We start from the raw sequence: 27,595 nt of genomic DNA on the forward strand, positions 1-27,595 counted from the left end.
TAGCATCCTGTAAACTTAATTAAATATCTATTCTGGGGTTGGGGATTTAGCTCAGTGGTAGAACGCTTGCCTAGCAAGTGAGAGGCCCTGGGTTTGATCCTCAGTTCAAAAAAAAAAAAAAAAAAAAAGTCTATTCTGTTTCCTCATACACTTTTGTGCCCCAAGGAAGAGCATCCCACTCGTGTTTAATTTTATAGCATGTGATGATGACTGGCTCATTGATGGACAGGGCCAAGCCATTTCAGAGCATTAAGGCTAAGGCCTGGGAGGGAATTCTGGAGAGCGACTTCATGTAAGACAGTGCCTGTGGATTCCAGCCAGACGACTCCACTGCATACAAATGAAGACACACAAGGCCCCAGCTGCTACTGGCAACCGTCCCATGACCACGAGGGTAGCTAGACCTAGGATAATGCCAATCCTGTGGTTGAAAGAGAGTGGGGTGGGGGGGGGGTAATCAAGTTTCTGATGGCACTACTGAATCACTGCAAAGACCAAAGAAGGTCATTCCATCAGTAGACTTTATGTAGTGTGATTCAATACATACTTTTATTGTCAGAATTTTAGTTATTTACATCTTAGAGCTAAAGAATGGTTCTAAGCATTCTCAATCTGTACCAAGGAGAAATCAGATATGCATCTCCTTTTACACAATAAATCTGAGACTGATTTATCCTATTTTTAAAAACATCTTTAAATGTTTGTCTTGTTATAGTTTTCAACTACTTAAGCTGATTTTTACTTATTTGAAATTGTTACTACATTTAGTTCATCTTTTTACTCAAAGTTCTTGCTGTAGGCTTTGTCTTGAATGCGTAAGACCATTTGGCGTGCATAGAAGTCCCTGTATTCCTCGGGGAGTTCAGCCAGTGTTCTCAAAGCTCTGTCCAAGATTTGCACAGCTCTGGATGCTGCCACAGGGTCTTTGTTGCCATAGGTATCTGTTTTGTCATAGCATTCTGATGGGAGGTGCTTCCAAAAGACATTCACACCCACTCCAAACTCTTCAGAAATTACATTATGGAACCATAAAGCTGTAGGAAGATTTAAAAAAAAGAAAAAACAAGTTAAAAATAAAACCTAAAGTTAAAAACAAAAAACAAATGTCAGTGAAATATCACGAATTGCATTCAGCCAATGTAAGAAACATTCTCTGCAGCCAGCTTCCCGCTTGCCCATCCCTGCTTTCCAGTCACTCACTCTGAACTGCCAGCCAGTTCAGTGACAGGAGCACTGCCCTTGTTCTAAACTCCTTAGGAATTTTCATTTTTCCTGTCTAGCTTGAAAGACATAATAAGATTGTAATTGCTTTGTGATTCTCTGATTTGGGGCAGCCTTTTGTGTTACATGTTTACACTTTCTGACTCTCACAACCACATCAGAACATGTAGTATCTTTGTATACAGAGCGTTTTAATTATTTGAAGACTCTGCCTGGTCCTTTGTGATTCAATGCAGTACTTGTTCTCAGAAACTTCCTATTCCAAAGGCAATCTGGTTCCCTAACTTAAGCTAGCACACACTGCAGCTGCAGTTTTTAGACTCCTAAGCCTCTTAGATCCAGTGTCTGTCTGTTTCGGCTCCTTTACCATAGTTAGGAAAAACTACAGCAAATCCTTCGGTGGTGGTGGTGGTAACAGAAGAAACTTGATCATGTTATTTAGCTATTTTTTTTTTCATTTTCGCTAGAAAGTTTACTGTTTTCAACTCACATTTTCAAAATGTAAGTGCTGGAAGAATATTAAAGAACACCTCAATGTAACAGATGGAATGCTAATCATGCCAGAAGTGTTTAGTCTTATGAAAGGGGGTTTAAATCGTAGAGACACACATTCTAAGGGTGTTCATGGAGGAACAATACTCCTTTATAAAAGTAGTCTTCAATGTTCTTGTTTCAGTTATAAGGTCTTTCAGAACCTTTATTCACTTGTTAATGTATCAGAAAAAGCTAACCATTCTGATAATTAACTCTAAAGATGGAAATCTTGTTTTGCATTAAAATATATGCAAATACTTAACTTCTAGATAAAATGAATACAGTAAGGGAAAACTACATAGCTCTAATCATGTTCTAAAGACACAAAAACCAAAAACTGATTTTATAAAATGGCTGACAAAGTACAGTACTAAGTTTTGATCAGCTATATGCAGGGTGCTGCCCTTTAAGGAATATAAGATTAGCAAGAATGTGATTCCTTGTACTCAAAGAATTTACAATCTAACCTCAAGTATGTCACCTGATTTTTATTGTTTAGAGATGCTTCAAAAGTTAATAAAAAAAAGTGAATAAAAGTAGTTTATAAACAAATTTATGAATTAGCGCAAATTACATAAGTAAATTGGTCAATAAACCCCATTATTTATGATCTTTATAATCTTTTGTTTTGTTTTTGTTTTTGCAGACAGAGTTTCTCTGTATAACAGCCCTGGCTGTCCTGGGACTCACTTGGTAGCCCAGGCTGGCCTTGAACTCACATAGATCCGCCTGCCTCTGCCTCTGCCTCCCAAGTGCTGGGATTAAAGGCAAGTGCCACTACCGCCTGGCTGATCTTTATAATCTTAAGGTATTCACTTAAGTGTTAATAACAGATAATAACTATAGCACCATAGTTACTAACAACATGGAAATTTTATGAGCATCCATAAACTAATGCTTATTTATTGAACATAGAAACTGTATATAGAAAAAGTTTTCAGATGTTGATACTATATTTTCATATTTAATAAAAATCTATAGTCGTCTTAGAAAATTTTTATCATTTCTGAAATGCCTATATACTTTAGAAATAGAACGATTTTTAAAAAACAACCAAATACAAACTTTCCCCCAATACAAGGTTTATTACACTTCATGTTATTTCGTAAAATAACTTAGAATACTGTCTTAACAGGTTATGACTGGGACACATTGAGAATACATCACTGTGTGAGTAACACAGATAGAATGGCCTAATACTAAATGGTACAGCCTCCTGCATGGCATATCCTTGTACAGCAGTTTACTGTCCTAAAGACAAGACAGTGGACAGCTGAGCCACAGTGTATGCCCAGTATATCTAGACACAAATAAAGACAGGAAATACATGAGTGTGGTCTAGAAACCTTACCAGGAATGAACAGAGCATCACCAGCCTCGAGGGAACACTCATACCTCCTCGCCTTAGGAAAGAGTGGGTATTTATCCAGGTCTGGGCTATCAATATTCAGCACTTCTGATTTAGAACCTAGAAAGTTCCCAAGAGATTTCATACAGATTGAACCAAGTTCGCATTTTTTTAAAAGTAATCACAAATATAAACTTAAACTTAATTCTTTTCAATTACTGAATTGGCACTGTGAGAACTAACTATTCTTCTGAAACCTAAGCTAATTTTCAATGACCATTCTTTAAACATAACAACTGACATCTATCATCCATGCAATAAAATAAAATAATCTGAAAACTTTTTTTTGGTTTTTGAGACAGGGTTTCTTTGTGTAGCTTTGGAGCCTGTCCTGGAACTCACTCTGTAGACCAGGCTGGCCTCAAACACAGAGATCTGCCTTCCCAGTGCTAGGATTAAAGGCAAGCACCACATCTTGCTTTTAAAACACATTCTTTATACTGCCTACCATCATGACACATATACAATGAGAATACCGTACATAATTAGAAAGAAGTATCCTACAATGTGATCTTCCTATATTATTTAAAAATAATAGAATAAACTATAGAAACATAAAATTATATCATACCTGATAAATACAAATAGTGTGCATCTCGAGGACTGAACAGTGTAACTCGCTTCTTTCCTGTTACTTGTATTAAAAAGTTATCCATTACCTAAAGATCAATAAGATGTATGTGTAAGCAGTATCTAAAATTCAAATCAACGGGACCAATGGCATTCTAAATAGTTAACTTCACACCCTATTCTGTCCTTTTTTCTTTTTTTGAGGGGGTGAGGTGGGGTTCACAGGTTTTCATGTTGTTCAAACTGGCTAATGCTCCAGCCTCGGCGTCTGAGTAGCTGGGATCACAGGTATGTGTCACTGCATGCTAAGCCCTATTCCCCTGTGAGAGCTGACCCACACAAGACTCTCACGGTTGTAGTTCAAACCTAACAAGGAAAGTCTGACTGCACACACAACTATCTTTAAAGGCGTTTCTTCCCGTATTCCTAACATGGGAAGGCCAGCACACGGGAAACACCAAGTGGAGTGCCAGCAGCGCCAGTGCACCTGCTGCACCCTTGGTTAGTGCCTGTCTCACTGAGTGGTCACCAAGGCCCTGGGCCAAACAAAAAGCACCAGTGCAGCTCCTGTTCCACACTGCATGCACGTGCACCCACACCGGGGTTATGAAAACTCTGACTATCACATATTGAGACAGGGTTACCATCAGGCAAATCCCCATAGAATGCTCTTCAATGGATCAATGTTACCTTCCCTGTGTCTGCAAAGAGAACCCTCTCTTGGTACAGATGGTGAAAAATGTTTAAAGCCAAAACGGCACGACACGATTCCGTTAAAGAATAAAGACACACACTGAGCGAGATGTGTGCACGGTCATTCATGTATCAATCTTCACTACTGACACATTCCTTCTTTCAGCACTGACCCTTTACTTAGCAAACGCTAACTGTAACTGTAACTCCTCCTCCTCTGACTTCCCCTTAAGTATTATATATTCTACTATAACTCAAGGTCAAAGTAAACTACTTAAAATCTAAAGCATAATCTAGAAAGTTAACAATCTATGAAGCACATCATTTCTCACCAATCATTCAGATAAAGCTTTGAAAATATGCTAAGATTCCATGTATGTCTCAACTAATTAGAGTTACTATGTTGAAATCCCCTGTAAATTTTAAAATGTTCTAGAAGAACCACATACATGGCATAACAGTTTGGCATGCTGTCATCTGTCTGAATTCCTGCCAGGTGGGAGGCAGAGAAAGAAAGATCTAAGGTCAAGTGCAGCCAGGGCTTCAAAATACAACTCCTATTTCAAAACAGCAAAACCTTTTGGAAATATAACAGGTATTGCATAGTTTCTTGTTTCTCCAGCTGCCAATACCAAACTATAAACAACATCATTTAAAATTTGCTTACTATGCTTACACATACAGTCAGCAAATAAAGCCAATGAGAACACAGAAGCAGGATCAAAGTCTATACATCCTGCTCATCTACAAATTAGCAAGCATTTGGTGTTCTCAAGGGATACATAGCCTCGGGCCTTCAGGTATCTCCAATTCTTACTCTTGCAAGTCAATCCCACAATCTCTACCTTTCCCCTAACTCACAACTCTGATGGCCAGTCAAATGTGTCATTAAGACACTTTCTACCACACTGTGTCTCCACATCTCCCCGCACCAAGCCATAACTCATTTCTATCTATAGACAAGAACCAGACAACAGAAAAACAGGAAAACTAGGCTTTGCTATCTGCTAACTCCGTATTACCACTGTCCTACAGATGGCTGATTCTCACAGCTCCATGTTTCAGCCAATGACACTGCACAGATCTCTAAAGGAGCCCGCCCACAAAGCTCACTCTATGAACACTAGACCCTAAGAGCAATCGATTTCTGAACCTTCTTCACGTTTCTTATTTTGTAACATACATCATAGTGAGTCCAGAGTTGCAATCCAGGTGAACTAATTCGAAAAACACTGGAAAAGAACCGCTCCTCTTCGAAGAATATTGGAAACTTAATATCTCTTCCTAATGATGGAAACTGCTGTCTGATATCTGCAACATCCTGCATTGACAGACATACAAAAAATACTTAGATTCAAATTAACATCTGGAAAGGATTTCAATAATAAGCAACATTGGCATAACAAGTATTGTAAGGCATAGCACAGTGAGTAGTAAGGACGTGAGAGGCAAGTGTTTTTGTTCAGGGCTTTAAAGCCCAATGATGTGACCAACCATCAACATCCCACCCAGTGGTTCTCAACCTGTGGGTCACGACTCCTTTGGGGTCATACCAGATATTTCCATTCCTAACAGTAGCAACAAAAATAACTTTATGGTTGGGGGCATAACAAGAGGAACTGTTAAAGGGTTGCAGCAGCAGGAAGGTTGAGAATCACTGCTGTGACCTTCCTAGAGCAGGGGTAACAGACTAAAGTATCACTACTGTCAACTTTAACAGACTCACTAACATGGCAAGAGTCATTAGAATTCGTATCCAGTCTAGCCTCATTCATTTGGCTATGAATACACATAAAGGCTCATCTAATAAGTCTTCAGTAATTTTAAGTAAGTATTTTATTATCTGAACTACCATCTGTAAAATATAGCAATAGGGATTCTTATGGCATAGAAATTAGATGACTCTAAGATTGTATAGTTCAGAGTAATTAAATAATCAACTTTTCAAGGTTCCTCATTCAGGGAAATAAATCATTAAAGAAACAGAAGAGGATGAAATGGGTTATGTATCCAACAATAATAGAAAATTTATAGTGCTAATGTGAAAATGCTCACTGACATTTTAAGTAACTGCTTTAAATCCATAATTCTTACCTTCCTCGGGTCTTCTCCAAGTGACCGTAAGTAGTATTTCTCATCCTTAAACACCCCAAAGAAAAACAGCATCAGTAGTCATTAAAAATAGTGAGAAATAATAAATGGAGTAAATCTTAAAACATGGTTAAAACATGGCCTAGTTAAGTTATCTAAAAGTTCAATTATCTTACCTTTTCTACTGATGCTCCCTGGTGGCCGCCTAAAGAAATGTCTTTATATGTTGCTCATAACGAGATGCAGTAAATAAAAGAAATTCTAAAGGCACCATAAGCAAGTGTGAAGCCACCCAATTAACTGATACCTCAATGTTCTGTTTTAGCATCTGATAAATCAATGTGAGTCCAACAACAAACTTAATGCAGCTATGAAGTGAGAGAAATAAAACCTTATCCTTTAGCACATTAAAAAACAAAACAAACAGGGAGACTGCTTTACACTAGGCCATGCCTATCCCCAACAAGCTGCATTTTCACACCAAATCCTTAAGAGTCAGCTCATGCATGCTCTAGAAATGCATCATTTTATAAGAGCAAAATTACATAAGCTATCATTTATACTTCTGACTACTAATTAAGAGAACTGATTATGAAAGTCACCGCAGGGCTGGGGGTCAGACTGTTTGAACACTGGCCCTGCCTCTGCGACACCTGGAACTCTATTCCCTAGCTCCACAAACAACACAAAACCACCCACTACTGTGTGCATTTCCTAGAACAGAGAACTGAGATCTACCAGGTCAAGCACAGCCACAATCCAACTCAAGAATTCTGCCTTCCAGAAACCAATACAGAATGTTGTAACATAAACTTGGTATTTTATTTAACCTTAAGATAAACTATTAATCTACATTCATAAATTAATAATTTAGCTGTTTTCACATTTTTAATGACACACTGAAACGATTCTTTAAATAAGTTTCAAAGTATGTTCTTCAAAGTCTGAACTGTCATTCAGCAAGAGACACTATCTGACTCTTCATCAAGAAAGGGCTCTTTGCTTATTTACAAAGAGTGCATTTAATTCGGGACTGCAGCTGTGATTTCTTCAGGTTCTCCTCAGCATCTGACCCAGGGTTTCATTCTTTACACAGGGTAGACCCAAGCAACAACCAAAGATGTATCTGATTTGGCTTCCCCAACACACACACACACACACACGCACACGCACACGCACACGCACACGCACACGCATCCCACTCCTCTCAAGATTCCTCTTCCTTCCTTCCACAGCCATTTCTCCCTGACGCTCTGATTCCATCTCAGTCTTAGCTTTCCATGACTTAACGGAGAATCCATGTTGACCTGTTCACACACACTCCATAATTTTCGATTTAACCCTTTGTCTATTTTACTGCACACGTCATTGGCTAGTTAATCAATGCCATTCATTAACTTCTGATGGGAAAAGTCCCTAAAAGCAATGAATATACATGCAGAGAATGGCTACTAATGCAGACTGGTTTTAAACGACACTAATCATGGTCAGGCTAGACGTCAACACTGTTGCTTCTCAGGATGGCTGTCTATCTTGTCTTCTGAGACAGGCCTATCTATTTGGCTTTGCTGGCTGACCAGGGAGTTCAGGATCCTTTTGTCTTGGCCTCCCAGCACTAGAATGACTGCCGAGTGTATGCCAGGATGCCCACCATTCTTACATATGTTGGGGACCAAACTTGCGTCCTCACACTTGCTGTGCAAAACTTTACCAACTGACATACCACTCCAACGCTAACATAGTTAGCATTGAAACTTGAAACTGTTATTTATGGGTAAGCCCTAATTAATGCCCTAATCAAGGCATTTAAACTGAATTACTCAGAGCCACATTTTAAGGTAAGAATACTGCTTTAATCTTGAACAAAGGTTACACAGATAAAAGAAACAATACTGATAACAATAAAACACAGAAATTCCAATATAAGATCTGAAAATAAAGTTTTCTATCGACATTTGTATTTGGTGTACAACACCAGAGTATTTTCAAAGAGAGTAGGATTAATGATTAATAGCTGATGAGTAGGTTCTGGGTCAGGCACACTACAAGTAATGATTATTTGATTTGGGTAATCTTTATGAAATAAGTAGCTTTTAATCTTCACATAGAAATAAGTATATTTAAGCAAAAATAATTTGGCCAAGGCTTGAGAGCTAATCAAGATCAGAGCTACAGCCTATAGAGCAGTCACCCAAAGCTTAAGAAGGGCTACCAGGGACTAAAGCTCTGGGACATGTCATTTTTAAGACCTCTTGTACAAAACAATCTAATGGTCCTTTATAAGAAGTCCATTTAGGGAGGTCTGGGAAGATGGCTCAGTTGATAAAATGCCTGCTGTGTGAACATGAGCATCTGATTTCAACACCCAGCAGCCACATAAAAACTGCTGCATGTGGCAGTATATGCCTATAATGCCAGTACCAGGGACAAAGACAGGAGACAATCTAGAGCTTGTTGGTCAACCAGTCTTCCAAGTTCCAAGAGATCTTTCCAAGAAAAAACAGAAAAAAAAAAAAAAAAAAGGTAGAGTGTAATTGAGGAAGACATCTAGTGCCAACCTCTGGCCCCCACACACATAAAATCCATTTAGTATATGGCTATTAATGACTTCTAAAAAAATTACCTCTGAAATAAAGAATTCTTTATGCGTTTCTTCGGCTGCTCTCTGGACCAGCTTGTTAAATGGTAATGTTCTGCAATAAACATAACAGAATCCTTAGACATAAAAATAACATACCAACTAGTGATGCCATCATAATGCACGTAGGCTTGGCACAGTTGAATGCCATGTGCTTTGAAATATCCAGTTTTTAGTATAATCCATGTGGATAGAATTCTGAATATTCAAAATTCACTTAGCAATACATAAATTTGACCTGTTACCTGAATTTTTAGACTTAAAGATTTTAAATTTCAGATGGCTCTTCAAAGGTCAATATCCTTCTTTCCAAGTTACTAAGAGAGATGTTTCCATGGTATCAGAGTACTCTGGAAATACAAACTGGGGCTGAAGAGAGAGTTCAGTGCAAAGAGCACTTGTTACTCTCAAGGACAATATGCACTCAGCTCCCAGCTCCCGAGTGGGTGGCTCACAACCATCCACAACTCCAGTTTCAGAGGATTCAATGCCCTCTTCTGGCCTCCATGGGCACAGACACACATGCAGTGCACTTACATACACGCAGGCAACTCAGACACATAAAATCGAAATACAGTTAAAAGAGTAACGTACACAAACTTTGAGGTTCTGACTGCCACCTGTCTTTACGGGCCATGGCCAAATAACTCTGGTGAAGGGACAACCACTGTCTCACACTAGCAATGAAGTGTAAAGAGATGGCTAGTGAAGAAGACATCCGAGCCCCTCCCTCCTGCTTGTCACCACCTCAGCACAGGGGGCAACAATACTGCTCTCACCCTCCTGCCTTACCTGCCATTGTACGGCTTCTGGAGAAAACAGAGATTTTAGAAACGACGTTTGTTTCCATTATGAAAGCCATACTCTTCAGGTTAGAGGGTTACCTTTGCTCTAGTTATCCTAGTACCTTCTAGAACCAAAAGCACTTCCTAGATGTAGCTCGGAGCTGAGGGCTTCCCAGCTCTCAACAGACCCTGGCTTTTAACACTATTAAAAAAAATAAAAAATAAGTAAAAATAAAAAACTGCAAAACTGTTCCCCAATCATGAAGATGCTACCATATCAGCAGCAAGACAAGGCAATCCTCACCAGCTTGTCTTCCGACCCCCAATGGAAATGTGCCGGTCTCATTACCAAGGACGTGGAGGGAGGAGGAGGAGGAGGAGGAGGAGGAGGAGGAGGAGGAGGAGGAGGAGGAGGAGGAGGAGGGAGAACTGTAAACTCTCCACTGTGAGGTGCTGACCTTGGGCCAGCTCACTTCCCCTCGTATTGCTGTTTTCCTAGACACACTGGGTAAGCATGAAGGCTGAACGTCAGCTAGGACACTTGACAACACTGTTTACGGTACAAGAGTGTGGTTTTCCTGTGTACAATGTGTGAACATGCCCCTTAGAAAAAATCTATAAGCTCTTGTGGCCCATTTCAAGCCACTAGCTTTGGGGGACATTTACCTAAGTTGGGGTATGTTCCAGTAGCACCTCCATAGTCTAGTTCTATTATAACTAAATTGTCACTGGCTGACCAAAAATGGCTCTTGGATCACACAATTCACTGATAACGTTCCGCTAATATGCTGTTTCCAGCCTGGTATTCTTCTGAAAACCTCCGGGAATTTTCTGTCACATTATAGAGCATGGGTCCTGTGAGTGTGACTATCATCTGAACCGAAGCTATTGCTGGACAGTGTACAGTACTGCAGAGAGAAAGGGGTCTGCTATTAGTCAGACCCACGCAGGGCCCCAGCTCCTACGACAAACAGTTTCTGACTGAGTTTATCAGCAAACTAACTTTGCATTTTCCTACTCAATGCTTCCTACCAAAAGCCTCACCATATACACATCATTAAGATCTGGGGTGGCTAATGTGGCCCACAGCTACCTGGAACTGGTGTAATTGCTACACTCAGCTTACTTACTAGGGAAAACAAAGAAATGCTTGTAAGTTCTTCACAAAAGCAGCACTGACCAGGACCTTGCAAGAGCAAGATAAAGCAGCTCCATGCAGAGAAGTCCAATGTCAGTCTATGCACAACCTGCCCCTGCACAGCAGCTGGGGCGTTCCTCAGCCTTAGGCTTTCTCTGTCCCACCATGCTCTAAGCAGAAGGTCTTTTTTTTTTTTTTTCTGGTTTTTTGAGACAGGGTTTCTCTGTGTAGCTTTGCACCTTTCCTGCAACTCACTCTGTAGCCCAGGCTGGTCTTGAACTCACAGAGATCCGCCTGGCTCTGCCTCCTAGTGCTGGGATTAAAGGCGTGCGCCCCCACCGCCCGGCTAGCAGAAGGTCTTCTATTGCAGTGCCTTTTCTCAGCAACAGCACACAAAACAGGAAGTGAGACTGCAGCAAAGAGGCTTCTCATGGATTCTGGGACAAGCAAATTTGAATACCCCTCTATGATCTTAGACAAATAGTTTAATATTTTTAATTTAATTTAAAAAATTATTACTTGCATTTATTTGTGTGGGGGGGGGGGCTGGATGTGGGTGGGTGTATGAACACCAGGGCGTGTGTGTGGAGGTCACAGGACAACTTGCAGGAGTCAGTACTTCTACCATGTGTGTGCAGGGCATCAAACTTATGTCATCAAAGCTGCAACACGCACTTTATCCTGAGCCATCTCATGAGCCCCCAAGTTACTGTTTTGAAACCTTCGTTTTCTCATCTGTAAAATCATCATGAACAACACCTATACTAGAGACCATCTTATAGTTTAAATGGGAACTATAACCTAGTATTGCCATAGTACCTAAGATACCGTGACAACAGTGGCAATGTACCCTTAGCAACATACAAGTAGTTATCATTAAAAACAAACAACAAAACCTCAATTCATTGCCCGGTTCTGTTTTTGGAATGGCTGCTTTAGGAGAAACACTGGGTTTGCTGAGAGGGTAAGAGGAGGATTCGGACAGAATTAGGTGGTGCAGTACGTGGAGGCTCCAGAGCTAGGCTTCAGCTTACATGGTGCTCCTGCGGAGAGCATCCTGACCAGGAAGGATCAGAAAAAAGCAAACAAGAGAGATGGAAACACTAATGCTTGTTCTGGGAGGACCTCACCTGAGAAAAGGTAAAAGCAACTCAACCTGAAGGGATTATAGATCAACGCATGTTATGTAGCTACAGGACTTCTGATGTTTCAGTATCTCTAGATTAAATGCCTTCTTTCCTATTGCTTAGTAAATGCTAAAAACAAAACAAAAACCCAAACTACGTCTACTTTTTTCTTTGCACAAAAATAATTTTTCATGTTTTTAGTAGCTCTAGTGAAAGGCTTTGAAAAAGCTGAAATAGAAATTATTACATAACATATGTGTTTTAAAAAGCAAGTTCTGAAGAGTTTGAAAGACAGGAAAAAACATCCAAACCATTCAAGATGAAGTTTCAATACCCACTTGTTATGGCATTAGAATCTGGAAATAAATACTATTAAGACCCTCTAGCACTGTCTTCCACTCCTCTGACTGGATAAAGGTGCAAAGTTCTTACACTTGGAAAAACTTAGGGCAATTAAGTTCAATCCGTAGCCTGTGAAGTCACCCGGACTATACCGGTGACCACTCAACCGGAAACTGAGGAGTGCTTTGGCAATCACCCCACAAGCTTGGAAGGCACTGGAGAGGGAATGGCCTTGACACCAGAAACCCTGTTTAGCTCATCTCTAAACTGAAATCTCCGGTGAATAACAAGGCCTTTCAATAAATTTAATTTGCTGGGAACTGCACATGCTCAGAATGTGAAAGTTGTTTGTTTTTGAATCTAACACTTTTTGTGACTCTCATGGGAATAAATAGCATGTGAGATCTGAAAGATGACATTTAGTGCCTTCGAACATTCGGCAGCTGATGTACCTGCCACAGACTGCACAGCGTACGCAGGCATGGAAGAAGCTATGGGTGTTCACAGCTCAGCTCAGGTTTGACATGCTACTAAGAGAAAAACAGTACACACCAGACACAGGCTGTCCTGTACTTCTTGAGAGGCAGAAACAAACATCAGCCTTTCAGACAACGTCCTGCACCGGGCAATGGCAGCAGAAATGGGTCAGTAAAGACTGAACACAGCACACAACTTCAGAGGCAACCTAACTCCAAGAATAGAAAGTCTCTGTTTCATGACTCCAAAGGATAAAGAGTACACCCTATATTTAAAAAATAAGACTGTGGAAATGTCTCTGTACAATTATGTAAACTCAGAATTCTTGTCTTTTAAGTCACTCATTAAAAAGCAGTAAGCTATTCCATGTTATATAAACTAAAAATGAGATGGTCTTATATAATGATGTAAAAATATTTTTAAAGGTTTAAAAAGTTATTTGTGTCCCCAGAGTAACCTCAGAAGAGAATACCTATACACAAAGTTCTTACTAATGAAGTCCATCTGTGGGACCGCAGCAACGTGAACCTTCACTTCTTTCATCCCTCCAGCTTGGCTCAGGTAATCCACTGTCCATTTGCTTGTACAAGATCCCAAGTCCAGTCCTTCCAACACAAGAGGCTTTCTCTATGAAGAAGGGAAAAACACAGCTGTGAAAACGAACACACATTCAGAAGTCGCCTGGAATCAGAGTGTGGCTTTGAGCTGAGCCTAAGATGCTCCAACTGAAAGCATTAACTCCTTGTGCCATGACAAAAACATGCAGATTACTTCCATCATACACCCAGAACAAACCCAAGATTAGGAAAACAAAACAGCCTCGTCAACAGATAAAAGAAATTCAAATATTAAAGTATTTTCATGTCATTTATGGCAGAAATATCTTTAAATTTTATTTCATTTTTGTAGCTTTTAATTTTGGTATCACTTTAAGCTTTCTAAAAAATCCAAGAACATAAGAATTTCCATCTGCTATCTACTTGACTCACCGACTTTTCAATATGTAATCCCATTTGTGTTATCACGTGCACACACACTCAGTGTTTAGAGACAGACATATTATTAAGCCTCATTTTTCTGAACCATTTCAAAGGTAAATTGTTAACATGGCCTCATCTCTAAAACTCAAGTAGACTTTCTGAAAACAAGGCTATTCTCTTATAGAGCAATTATCAAAGTTGTGTATCACACTGACACCGTATTATGTAACCCACCGTGCACATTTAAATTTCACCAATTATCCCAATAATTTCCCTTAGAGTTCTTTCCCTGACCCAGAATTCAGGCTGAGATAACCACTCAGATTCAGTGATCACATCTCTTTCCATCTGGAATGGTTCATCAGCTTTCTTTGTCTCCTGACCTTAATATTTGAGCACATAAACCAATTATTTTGTTGGATACCCTTGGATTTGGGTTTATCTAGTTTCTTCATGATTAGATTTTAGGTTATGCAATTTGAGTAAGGAATGTTCCACAGAAGGAATGGAGTGGCCCTCCCAGTCACATTAAGCGGCACGTGATATTCTGCCCTAACATTTACTCAGTCTCTCTGCCTCCGAGTTCACTGGTGTAATTTTAATGCTCACATTATCACAGATGTGACTAGTAGGTCTCTTTGGGCTGGTTCCTGTGACTTTTAAAACTAAACATTTCTTTATTTTATAACAAAATAAAACAATCTAATTATCTTTTCCATTTTCCCTGCCCAGCCCTGCAATCCATCATTTCTTTAAGAAACCCTGGTTTCTTTTAAGTGGAAACTTTTCTTTTGGCATTTTAATTATGTGTATAATTATTCTATTTACCTACCCCAAGGGGCTCTTTCAGTGCTGATTTATAACTTCTGCCTTCTCAATGGTATGAGTTGAGAAACATGTAAGGACATGTGTATAACTCCCCAAATAGACAAATCTAGACATGCAATACATATCTGTACCTCTCACCATGTATGTACTATATATGTACACATAAACTTAATGTACTAGGAATAATATATATGTCAAGGTTAAATCTAGCCTTTGTATCTTTGCAACTATTTTTGTTCAACAATGAAAAACTTATTTTCCTTCATTGATATTTAATCATCTGCAAAATTCCAGAATTTCCAGAAAACACTTTCAGAACTGCTAGTTAACAGGGCCATAAAACACAAGTCTACTAACTTGAATTGCTCAGTCCTTCCATCTTTTAAAGGTAACTTATCCCCAAGTAGGCTCACTTGTTGCTTATTTTCTCTTTCTTTTTTTGTTTCCTTTTTTTCAAGACAAAGTTTCTGTGTAGCCTTGGTGGTCCTGGAACTCACTTTGTAGGCCAGGCTGACCTCAAACTCAGATAAGCCTGGCTCTGCTTCCCAAGTGCTGGGATTAAAGGCATGCGCCACCAGCCACCCAGCTATTTCTACTTTAGGAATTTTTTTTAAATCACTTCTCCCTTCTGTTAATTTTTGTTTGTTTGTTTTGTTTTGTTTGAGACAGAGTCTTACTATGTAGCCCTGGCTAGCCTAGAACTCATTTTGTAGACTAAGCTGGCCACAAACTCACAGAAATCCACCTGCCCCTTCCCAGCCTCCTTATTGTTGTTTTTTTTTAATTATTATCTCAAAATATAAAACACTAATTGGATTCCCCTCAAAGCCAGCTACCTTACACATCTTTCCAGCTCATCCTCTAGAGACAATTTCTTTTCTTTCTTCCTTTCTCTTTCTCTCTTTCTTTCTTCTCCTCCTCCTCCTCCTCCTTCTTCCTCTCTGTCTCTCTGTCTTTCTGTCTCTCTGTCTCTCTGTCTCTCTCTGTCTCTCTCTCTCTGTCTCTCTTTTTCTCCAGTTTTTCAAGACAAGGTTTCTCTCTGTACTCTCTGTAGCCCTGGCTGTCCCAGAACTCACTCTGTAGACCAGGCTAGCCCCAAACTCAGAGATAGGCCTGCCTCTGCCTCCCAAGTGCTGGGATTAAAGGCGTGTGCCACCACTGCCTGTATTTCTTTTATTCAAAGTGCCCCCAAACACACGATTCCCCCTACCAAAGACTACATATTTTCCTTTTAAAAGTTTAAAAACAAATACTTTGAAAATTATTGCTATCAGTTTCCATGTTATTCTTTTTTATAGCTTAGTGTATCAAAGAATAAATGAGTTCTAACTTGTCTAATTTCCCTCTCATGTATACATAGTTTGCTTCTAATAATTAATAGTATAATAGAACCCTGTAAGTATCATATATTTAGAGAAATATCTGCAAAGTACAATCCTCAATAAGAAGTTGTTTGGTCATAATTAAGTTCAGGGGGACACTACTCACAAAGACATGAAGTAGGAAAGACTTGTTGACAGGAAAGGCTGCATCAGTACAGGAATGAAAATGAGCAAAATTCGTTATATCGTGTACAAAGCTGTCAGAGAACAATGATACATAAATTTAAAACTTGCTGGATTATAAAGTAAAGATGTAGTTTGAGCATACCAACAGTTGAATCAGTTGGTATAAATCATCTGGCTGCTATTTCAACATACCCTCAGCAAGGGTGGATTATCCGAGTGTCTTAATCTCAGGCAAGGTATGTGGTCAGAATTAGTATCTCAGTGCAGGAGTGGGCAGCCCTGCCTGGTTCACAGACACAAACGTTGATGGCAAACTGCTGTGCTTTTCCGCTGACTCGTTGTCTTCTACCTCAAACAGACTTACTGTAAATAAGGCTAGGTAGAAAGACAGGGAATGAAGGACACAGGAAAGGATGGGAGACCCTCACCCTGCAGTCCCAAGACTCTCACCAGCTGAAAGATTAAGAATTCAGCACAAATAGACTGGCATTGTGGTGTACACCTTTACTCCCAGCTGCTCACCTTTACTCCCAGCTCTGGGGAGGCAGGGGCTGGTGGTTTTCTGAGTTCGAGGCCAGCCTGGTCCACAGAGTGAGTTCCAGGACAGCCCTGGGTTTCCAGAGAAACCCTGTCTAGAAACCCCCCACCATAAAAATTCCAGCACAATTAACAAAATTTGCTGGGAGATTGCCTACATGGAGGCAATGTTCCTTTTAATAAGGAAATATTTCAAGTAAAAATTTTATAGCAACAACTCATGTCTAAGGCCAAAGCATGGATAACCAAGTATGGCTTTTCTCCTTTCCCGAACCTTTAAACCATCTATTTTCTAAGATTCTCCTGAGCAAGACTAAAACTCCACTTGCAGTAAAGGGCAGGTCTTAATCTCCTTGTGCAACCTTAGTGACCCACGGTTTATCCGATAAAACTGTATTATTATCCAAAGCATTTCTCTATTGAAGCATGGCCTTTAAAACTCTTAATAAACTCTGCCTCCTATTTACTTAATCAGAAATTCTTATCTGTAGTGCAGTCAGGAATTCCGTCTTCTGAGCAGAAAGCTCTCAAAGGTACACTTCAGGCTGCACTAGCAGCATGGAGTAGCTGTATCTCCAGATCCCACCCCACTGCCACTAACACAACCTTACAGACCTTTTCCCTTCGAATATTTCCTTCCTGTTTGTCCTGAAACCTGGACTATCTTGCAAAGTCCTGAGAGCAAACATTTTTATTTTTTAAAACCTACTTTCTGCTAGGTTTTGTTTTTTCATTAAAAAAACTAAAGGGTTTATAATGCCTTGATTACGATCCGATTTTTTTAAAAAAATCACAAGACCTGTACCAGAGGAAACGCACGGAAAGATTCCCATTGGTTTCCCTGTAATACTCTATCATTGGACTAAAACGTTGCGCTTCAAAAATGTATTTCTCGAAATAGACAGGGTCTGGGAGGACCAAGGCGGGGTGGGGGGGATCCTGTACTAAATTTTAGGAAACCCCATGGAAGAGGCGCACACGAGGCCAGAAAAGCCACACTCAAGTCATTTTAACAGGACTCCCCGCAAGGCCGCTCATCTCAGAGCTTTGGCAAAATGTTTCACGCCACCCAGCTTTCTGGGGTGGGTCCTCCTGCTCCCCAGAAACGTGGGGCCGTTTTCTCCAGGGCTCTGAATTCCCAAGCCGGTCTGCAGGTCCCTTCCGCCTTGTCCCCGGGCGGCAAACCACCCGGTGTGCAGCGGCTGTGCGCCGCCGTCTCTTCCTCCCACACTCGGGGTCGCAAGAAAACCGACGGGAGCTCCAGGAGGTTCCGGGGTGTCTCCCCCTTGGCTCCCCGCGGCCGGTCTCCTCACCTGTGGGTAGAGATGCTCCATGAACTGCTCCCGAGAGACGCCCCGAAGCCGGGCCACCGGAAGGCGCTGCTCAGCCATGCCGGACTCACGTTCGTTTGCACAGGCCTGGGAACCGGGACGTGTCCGTCACGACCGATCCTCCCGTAAACACAACCCCAGAAGAAAAGGGCCGCGAAGGGGACGGACGCCAGAGGGCGGCTGGTTCGAGGCGCGGGGCGGGGAGCCCGAGGCCTGCTGCCTGGGCGGCGAGTGGCACAGCCGCGATGGGCGGACTCACCAGAGGTGGCAGCAGCCGGCGGCCTTTGCTCCGCTTCCCCGGCACCGCCGCGCTGGTTTCCCTCCGGCCTCCTTTCGGTACTGCACCGGCATGCAGAGGTGAAAGGTCATCAAACATGGCGCTGGCCGCCCGTCTCCTGCCTCTGCCCCTGCTTTCTCGGCCGGGCAGCGGCCGGGCCACCCGACTCCGGACTTTCGGTGCCACCGAGGTGAGGCTGTCGCTGACTGAATTTTGCTGCTTGTGCCGCCGCCGCCTGGGCTCCAGCGCGGTCCCGATCCCTCGCTGCACTTGGGCCTGGGCGACCCCGGCGCTGCGTTCCTGGGGCCCCCGGCGGCCCCTGCTCCGCCGGGCAGAACTTCTTCCAGCCCTCGCTTCCTTCCCCGCTGGTCCCAGCCGCAGCTACAGCACCGAGGAGCAGCCCCAGCAACGGCAGAAAACCAGAATGATCATTCTGGGCTTCTCCAACCCCATCAACTGGGTCCGGACTCGAATTTACGCCTTCCTTATCTGGGCCTATTTCGACAAGGAGTTCAGTATCGCTGAGTTCTCTGAGGGGGCGAAGCAGGTTTGTTTGCTTCTCTAACCTGTTCGCCTCATGTGTTTCAGCTCTAACATGCTCAAGTATTTAGCTGTGAAGTTCTTCGTTACGATCCAAGTTTCCAAACCGTGGTCGTGACGCAGACAGTGAGTCTGTCTGCCAGCCACTTCTTGACATTAATAAGCATAGAGCTGTGTCTGCGTGGTCGTCGAGGAGGGGTTCAGTTAAGAAACTAGGGTGAAGATGACCTTCCAGGTGTGTTTTTCACTTCAGGCTTTGAATCAGAAGTAAGTTCAAAGCCTGTTTGTTCCTGACACTTTAGAGCTATTTAGCCTTTTTCTGGGTATGATTTTTCCTCCCAGAATAGAAAATCAGGGAAGACAGAGCCTAGCACACGTAGTAGGCACTTCATAAGTATTTGTGAAGTAAATTGAGTGGATAAGGTATAGTGAGGAATAAGATAACACTGCCGGAGTACCATGATAGCATTTTAGGTATAAAGACAGGACTTCCTGTGAGCTCTCTGACAGCTGTATTGCCCTCCTCCTTCACTAGCTACAGGTTCCTTCAAGGATCATGAGACTAAAGATGGGACTGAGCAAATGTACCCTTTCAAAGAGCTTACTGAGGCTGCTGGTCTGCTAAGTGCCCAGACCCAGCAAACTGGGATGCTCAGGCCTTTGTGATTCCTAGCTGACTTTGCCAGTCATGACCTTGCTGAAGGGCAAATGATATGGCCTTAGAGTGGTCACTTTGAATCCAGAGATTATTTACAGACTTTGTGTGTCCACGTATCTTTCTAGGATGGAAGGCTGTTTTAATTTTCCCTTTAATTTTCCTTGTCAATCCCTAGTATTTCAGAGCTAATGCATGAAACAAAGGTATAAGTCATAGTTTATTCCCCAGCTCATATCACCAAAGACCATCAGAGTAATAACTTAATAGCATTGACTATAATTAACTGTATGCTGATATTTATAATTTTACTCCTGACTTATTTCAGTTTTTTCCCCAAATTGTAGCCATTTATATCCAACTCTTGTGATATATTAGTTATAAATTAGTGTTTTCAACTTCATGTAATCAAGTGTCAGTATTAACTCCTGTTTCCTTGAGTCAACTCTTGGCTAGTACATGTGTTTTCACAAAAGAAATCAAAAGAAGCAAGCTTGGGCTGGGAGATGGCTCGGCTGTTAAGAGCACTGGCTGCTCTTCCAGAGGTCCTGAGTTCAATTCCCAGCAACCATCTGTAATGAGATCTGTTGCCCTCTTCTGGCCTGCAGGCAGAACACTGTATACATATTAAATAAATAAATCTTTTTTTAAAAAGGAGCAAGCTTGAGTAATCATGCGTACCTCAGTATCATGATGAAGGGTAAATTTACTACTTGTTCTCTGTGTCACTTGTGCATGTAGAGATAAATTGGTGTGGTCCTACACTCTGCAGTATCCGTGTGTGAGTCTACCTTATCGTCCATGCATGACTACACTACTTTATATTATGTGTCAGGAATGGAAATCATTATATCACATGCAATTGAAAGGGACTCTTATCTAATCCTCTTTTAGACGTGAAGTCAAGTTTTAGAAAGGTTAAATTTAGTAACCACAAGAAGTAGCCTTGGTGCTAGAGAGAGCCCAATGGTTAAAGAACACAGGCTGCTCTTCCAGACGCCCTAGGTTCCATCCCCAGCACCCATATGGCAGCACGGAACTCTGCAATTCTAGTTCCAGGGAACCTCACCCTGCCGTCTGGCCTCAGGAGGTACACTATGCTCATGTGGTACACAGGCAAAACACTCATAAAATAAGAAAAATTTCTAAGAAATAATAAAAGCAGCCTTGGTCTTACAGAGTCACCAGCAGTTGGAATGGGTACAGATAATTTAGGCAAATATTTGTCATGAGATAAGGACATACATATTCTAATGCAGTCACTTGCCATCGGTATGTCTGTATCTTCTTAACTACCCTTGAGCCATGTACTGTTTCTTAGAGCTTTCTTGTACAGCGGTTCAGCATTTTCTGTGAAAAAAAAGGCTGTTTCCAGAAGTGTCTTAAGATAGACATTCCTATGTCCCTGCAGTCCTACCAGGGTAGCCTCATTATGATGACTACTTTTTAGGGCAACTTTCTCAGGTATAATCTCAACCACACAAACCAGAGATGCGATTTCTGCATAGTGATTATAGTTCCTTCTGTCCAGATTGTCCCTCATACTGCATGTGAGAGCTCACCAAACATTATAAGATCTCTGACCCTGAGCACCTCTTTAGTGTTCAGGGAGACCTTGAATCCATTTGTAGATGTGCATTTTCTCAAAAGCTGTCTGCTTTGTACTGTGGTAGTTTGCTAGGTATGAGAGCCGAGGGCCACAGACTGAATAGCTTAAACACAAGTATTTCAGTATCTAGGTATCAGAAGCTTTGCTTTCTCCCAAGGCCTCTGCATTTGTTTATGCCCAGCATCTCTACTGTCATAAAGGTACCAATAGTGCTAGATTAGGACCTACACTAACCACCTCATTTTTTATTGAATCACTTCTTTAAAGGGGTGTCTCCAAATGGAATCACATTTCAAAGTAGTTTTGGGCTTTAATATATGCATGACAGAGAGGGCAGTTGAACCAGTGATTTGCAGTGTTCTCTGTCTGGCATGCCTGTGTATCTCCTTTCTCTGGCCAGTTCTTCGGATCTCAGCTACGTCCTTTAGGGAGCCCTCTGTGGTCCTATCGGATTAGAGGAGATGGCTCTTTGTGCGCTTCTACCCAACTGTTCTTACCATCTAGTGATTATTGAACTTGGCTTCTCTCAACAGACAGAGCTCCTGAAATACACACGGGATAAAAATGTACCAACTTCTTTCCTCATTGCTGGGAATGTGGACAATTGTGCTTTCTCTACCCTCTCCTTAAAATAAGACATCATACTTAAGGTTGAGATCACTGTTGATGATAAACTCTCTTTTCTCCCACTTTCCTAACCCTACCTTATAGCTCTTAGAGAGGTGCTGTCTATAATCCCGCTCTCTAAACTTCCAGTACAGTCTAGACTCTAGAGTGTCCTACATTCTTTCTTTTTTTTTTATTAAAAATTTTTTTTACTCATTTTACATACCAATCACAGATCCCCCCTCTCATCCCTCCTCCCAAGTGTCCTCCTTTCTAATTGTTGTCTAGAAATGATTAAGAGGTAGATCATAGTTATTTACATCATCATTTTAAAATAAACTATGATAATTTTTTATTGAGGTATCTAATCTATATATGCCACACACACTGTCATTTCCCAGGACCTAAAAATGGATTCATAATTAGTAGTTGGCTCGTTTGCAGCTATATATGCAGTCATGCTATCTGAAAAAAGTCAACCAACTTAAAAGCAGTCATGCTCAACATTATTATAATAGTTTTTAATATCACATTTGCCATGAAGCAAGTCTTCGTTAAACCAACCATTGACGTATGTATGTTGTATGATATTTGATAGGATCTTTGGGAATAATTGTCATCTTTACCCGTCTGTTTCTTTCGAGGCTTTTGCTCATGTATCTAAGTTGCTGTCACAGTGTAAATTTGATCTACTGGAAGAACTTGTAGCCAAAGAGGTAACGTGTTCTTTTCATTTCAAAAGTATACGATTCTTGGAATAGAGTGGTACTAGTCGAATAACTTTTTTTTTTTTTTTAGCATGAGTAGATAAGGTAAAATATTTTAAAAATAGGTCTTAGAAAATTCCATGATAAACATCACTTTTTAAAATACTTTAAAGGGGGCGGGGGGAGGAGCAGGAAGAGAGGAGGGAGGGGGAAAATGTGGTTGGTATGCAAAATAAATGAAAAATTAATAATAGAAAAAGTAAAATAATTTAAAAACTTGAATGTGTAAATTGCTGGTTTTCTTTTTCCTACTCAGGTGCTACAGGTATTAAAAGAAAAGGTCACTTCACTGTCTGATAACCATAAAAATGCACTTGCTGCGAACATAGATGAAATTGTCTATACATCAACAGGGGACATCTCCATTTACTATGATGAGAAAGGTAATGCTGGCCGAGGCAACTTTACATGACCATTAGTTGTTCTAATAAACCAAAGCAGTGAGTACCGCAGGATAGAGGAGTTATGTCTGTGTGAACTGACGTTCGCAGCCCTTCAAAGCCTGTATCAATTTTCTAGTTTGCAAAACCAGCCCACTATACATAATAAATAAAAAACAGGAATCTAAAAAGAAAGAAAAATATACCATATTTGCTGTTTACATACCTAACTCTGAAAGAGTTCGTGCCTGGTAGTGAGTTCTATCTAGATCTCTGCCTGGTTACTGTTTACAGCAGGCCAATCCAAGGCCAGGTATGATGTCGAATTACCTTTAATCCCAGCAGAGGCAGGAGAATCTCTTGAGTTCAAAACCAGCCAGGATTACATAGAGAGACCCTATCTCAAAAACAAAAAGAAAAAAGGAAATCCTTTCATATATTGATGAAAATAGTTTGTTTAGAACAGGCTGCTCCCATGTTTCAAATAAAAATATTTACATATCAGATTTCCTAAAGTGTAGAAAACTTGACTATTTTACATTCCTAGCTGTGTGTTACAAGGAAGGACTAAAGTATAAAAGAAAACCAGAACAGTATCAGGTAAAGACAGGTAAGAAAGAAGATTACAAAGCTCCCAGGTTGCATTAGGTAACAATGTAAAGCTGGAAGGAACTTTGGTTATCTCATCCTTTTCCAGTACATGGATTTTCCAGTAGCATACCAAAGTTAATTGATCAATCAATCCATTTACAGACTTTCATATGTATGCATCACAAGGCAGGCACCTCTGCTTATACCCTTTAAGGCAGTTCCAGTAGAGGACTTTTAATAGATAAGCTCACATGCAAGTTACTTTGAAATCTTGGAAAGGTATCTTGGGTGATATTTTACTCTCCCCTAACACTTCAGAGTCCATTCTAGCACCCTGGTTATTAACTGAGACTTCAGGCACAACAGTAAAGGAAGAAAGGCCTTTCTTTGGGACAGTCGAGCAGGGGCAAATTAGGGGTGTGGCCTCTCTCTTTTGTTGGGGGGAGGTATTTGCCTTAGTGTTTCAACTTTAGGAAATGGTGTGAGTGGAGACTAATCCATGTGGTACACTCTGTCAAGTCTAACAAACAGTAGATGGTTACCGAGATGCAAAGAGGACAGAGCCCTAGACAGTTTTTGTAGAAGAGAATGGCGATAACTCATGTGTTTTCAGTTATTCTGGAGTATGCACAAAGGCTGATCTGCGACAAGCAGACTGCCTGTTTCTGATTTTGTTTGGGATATGGAGCTGATAGATGATTCTGATTTGTATGTGTGTGTATGTGTGTGTGTTTTCTCTCTAAGGAAGGAAGTTCGTTAACATCCTGATGTGCTTTTGGTATCTGACTAGTGCCGACATCCCCAGTGAGACTTTAAGTGGAGCCAGTGTGTTTCAGGTGAAGCTGGGGGACCAGAACGTGGAGACTAAACAACTGCTTAGTGCAAGCTATGAGTAAGTATGATTGTGCGGTTCGTTTCCATTGTCCAGAAAATGGAAGGCACTGTAAAAGTATGAAAACTGAAGAGAACTTTAGAAAGAAAAGGATTGAAGTTTGACAAGCTATTTATGAAGAAAAACTGAATATGAAATAGAATTGTTAAAAGTAGAAAGTGGTAGCATTTCACTGGGCACGGTGACTCAGACTTTTCATCCAACCCTCAGAAGGCAGAGGCAGGTGGATCTCTGTAGCTAGCCTGGTCTATACAGTGAGTTCCAGGCCAGCCAGGGCTACACAGGGCTACACACTGTTGCAAAAGAAAAAAAAATTACCCACAGTCAGTGGCTTCAAACAGCCATTCTTTTGCCTGTACTTCACTGCTGTATGAGCTCTGGGCTTCCTCTGCCTCACTTGCATCAGGGAGGGTCTCAGGGACAGGAGGATTGACTCCCACAGTGGCTTCAGCTTGCCTGTGTGGCATCTTGTTCTCTCTGGCATCTCTTTCTCCAGGACGCTCACAGCTTGGCTTGCACCTTTAGTTTAACTTGTGACATCATTTGCCTGGTGACTGGATGCCAAGAGGTAGAACTTGGAAAGTGATGGGCCCATAAACAGAACTAAAGCAACACTTAGTCCCAGGATTTGTACAGTTTAAAAGGTGTCTAGAGACAGCCAGTCCCCATGTTAATGAACAATAAGTAGCAGTGTCACATTACAGAGGTGTGTATGGGAGGAAACATAAAATGCCCCATCTTTAGAACTTCGGGTCTGCCATAGTTGGCATAGGTATTATGTAGATGTAACCGTCTTGTTAAATAAGAAACACAGCCAATTGCAGAGTTAAAAGCCAAGAGGTCAGAGCAATAGCTGAGAGCTGAAAACCTTACCCTTCACTGCTGCTCTGTCTTTCCTCTACGCAAGAGAGGTCTCCTTCCTGTGTCCTGTCTTTTATATAGACTTTCTGTTTGCTTTCTCGTTGGTTGTAAACCCAGCCACATGACCTCCTCGTCACTGCCTGTCTGTACAGACCTCCAGGTCTTCTATGGTTGGTATTGAGATTAAAGGCGTGTGTCTCCATGCTGGCTGTATCCTTGAACACACAGAGATCCGCCTGGCTCTGCCTCCCAAGTGCTGGGATTAAACCACCACCCCCCAGCTTCTGCTATGGCTTGCTCTGACCTCAAGGCAACTTTATTAATATACAAATAAAATCACATTTCAGTACAAATAAAATATCACCATAGTATTATTCATTCAGAAGACATTTATTTAAAACCTTTCATATGCTAAACACTCCAGGTCAGATGCAGAATTGAAGGGATGCTGCCTGTCCTTAAAGAGACTTAGAAGAGACATTATTTTGTAATTTTTGGAAAGGTGAGCAGCTAAAGCAAGTCAGTGGAGACACACTTTGTAAGAGAACACTGCTGTTGTTTTGCCAGTAATATCACACATTTGTTCTAAAGTAACAAAACAAACGCCAGTGTCCTAGGAAGGCAGATGCATGCTGTCCACAGGAATCATATCCTTTTTCTCACCTGTCTAAACATTTGTGTTTGTTTTGAGACAGGGTCTCACTATGTATTTCTGACTAGTCTGGAACTCACTCTGTAGACCAGGCCAATCTAGAGCTCACAGAGCTCCACTCGCCTCTGTCTCCTGAGTGCTGGGATTAGCTTGCCATCATGTCTGGCCTGGGAAACATTTGGTGGTGTTCTTGTTTTGTTTTTATGCTTTGATTATAATCATCCAGAATATTCTCTAGATACTCAGTACTTGTTTAATTTAAATCTATTAATTGGCTCTTTTAGAATGTCTGTTTATAGTTAAGAGCTGTAACATCAGTACTAAATTTTGTCTCTTCTAATATTCCTTGTAAGACCAGGGTGGCTCAAAATACTACAACTGGGGCCTGGGGAGATGGTTCAGTGGTTAAGGGCACATGCTGCTCATGAAGAAGATCCAAGTTTAGTTCCTAGGCCCCACGACCACCTGTAATCCACTTCAGGCGAGCTAATGTCTCTGGCCTCCATGTGCACCCACATCCACATCCACATCCTTACACACAGACACACACACACACACACACACACACAGACACACACACACACACACAGACACACACACACACACACACAAAATTAAAAATAAATCCTTTTTTAAAGATTGATTTAATGAACATAAACTGAACCAAATTCCACGATTTTTCACTAACTTGGTAACTGTGATATCGCACAGTCTGCCCTGTATGCTGATGTCTAAAGTGCTGTTTGTATCCCAGAGTCCAGTTCCCTTCTGCTCATAGTGAGTAGTTAGTAACAAGATCAAGTTTCTTTCAGGGGCTAATGGGTGTTAAATCTACTAAAAATCAGGCCATTAAAAACTCGGGAGTTAAGAGTGTACTTCAGTATTATGGTATTGTTCTGATTAAATTAAAAGTAAACATTTTAATTTTGACTCACCATTAACCATTTAAAGACTGTTTATAATTCATGCTTGCCAGTTGTATGGTTAGTTATCTGAGAATATTTGAGTTGGTGGGAGATCACAATGTTTATAATGTTTTTCCTAGATTTCAGAGGGAATTCACACAAGGAGTAAAGCCTGACTGGACTATTGCACGGATTGAACACTCAAAGTTACTAGAATAATCTTTCTTGGAAGAAAATCGGGATGTGAACTTTTAATAATTGCTGTGAAAAACTAAGGAAGAAACGTTTCTGGATCATTTGATTTTCACTTAATTAAGTCTGTGGGTTACTTTTGTATTATTTGGAAATATTCCTTGCAGTATATCAGCATTATACAATAAAGCATTTTCACAGATTGATAGTGTTCTTTAAAGGAGGTCAAAGTAAACACAGAACTACAGCACCACATTGATGTCATTCTCTTGTTTCATATGTGTATATATATGTATATATATAATTCATGTCTATAAAATTAGTATATATATATTTATTTATTTATTTATTTATACATCTCTAAATTAACAATCCAAGTTTCTAGGAGGTTTTAAGTTGCTGCTGCCTGACTTGTTTCCATCACTGTCCAGATAAGAAAGACTGGGTGGAACCATAGCAG

The 27,595-nt window shown here is 40.9% G+C and overlaps 2 protein-coding genes across 3 annotated transcripts; one reads left to right on the forward strand and one right to left on the reverse strand.

The window, feature by feature from the left end:
* Positions 1-525: 525 nt before the first annotated feature.
* On the reverse strand, positions 526-18,483 carry Tyw5 (tRNA-yW synthesizing protein 5). The gene is made up of 8 exons (XM_036173216.1): positions 18,191-18,483; positions 13,497-13,651; positions 9,141-9,210; positions 6,521-6,565; positions 5,610-5,747; positions 3,735-3,822; positions 3,107-3,223; positions 526-1,034 (listed from the first exon to the last, which is right to left on the reverse strand). Exons 1-8 carry the CDS (start codon positions 18,266-18,268, stop codon positions 778-780), a joined length of 948 nt encoding a protein of 315 aa, XP_036029109.1. The 5' UTR covers positions 18,269-18,483; the 3' UTR covers positions 526-777.
* Maip1 (matrix AAA peptidase interacting protein 1) lies at positions 18,056-27,341 on the forward strand. 2 transcript variants are annotated; one of them, XM_036173214.1, is made up of 5 exons: positions 18,056-19,032; positions 22,540-22,611; positions 22,919-23,045; positions 24,378-24,525; positions 27,084-27,341. In XM_036173214.1, exons 1-5 carry the CDS (start codon positions 18,454-18,456, stop codon positions 27,160-27,162), a joined length of 1,005 nt encoding a protein of 334 aa, XP_036029107.1. In that variant the 5' UTR covers positions 18,056-18,453; the 3' UTR covers positions 27,163-27,341. The 2 variants fall into 2 exon arrangements, with proteins under 2 accessions (XP_036029107.1, XP_036029108.1); XM_036173215.1 differs by lacking the exon at positions 27,084-27,341 and having other exon boundaries at positions 24,424-24,519.
* Positions 27,342-27,595: the final 254 nt, after the last annotated feature.

This window comes from Onychomys torridus, chromosome 23 (genome assembly GCF_903995425.1).
Source record: "Onychomys torridus chromosome 23, mOncTor1.1, whole genome shotgun sequence".
In the NCBI taxonomy this organism is placed as follows: domain Eukaryota; kingdom Metazoa; phylum Chordata; class Mammalia; order Rodentia; family Cricetidae; genus Onychomys; species Onychomys torridus.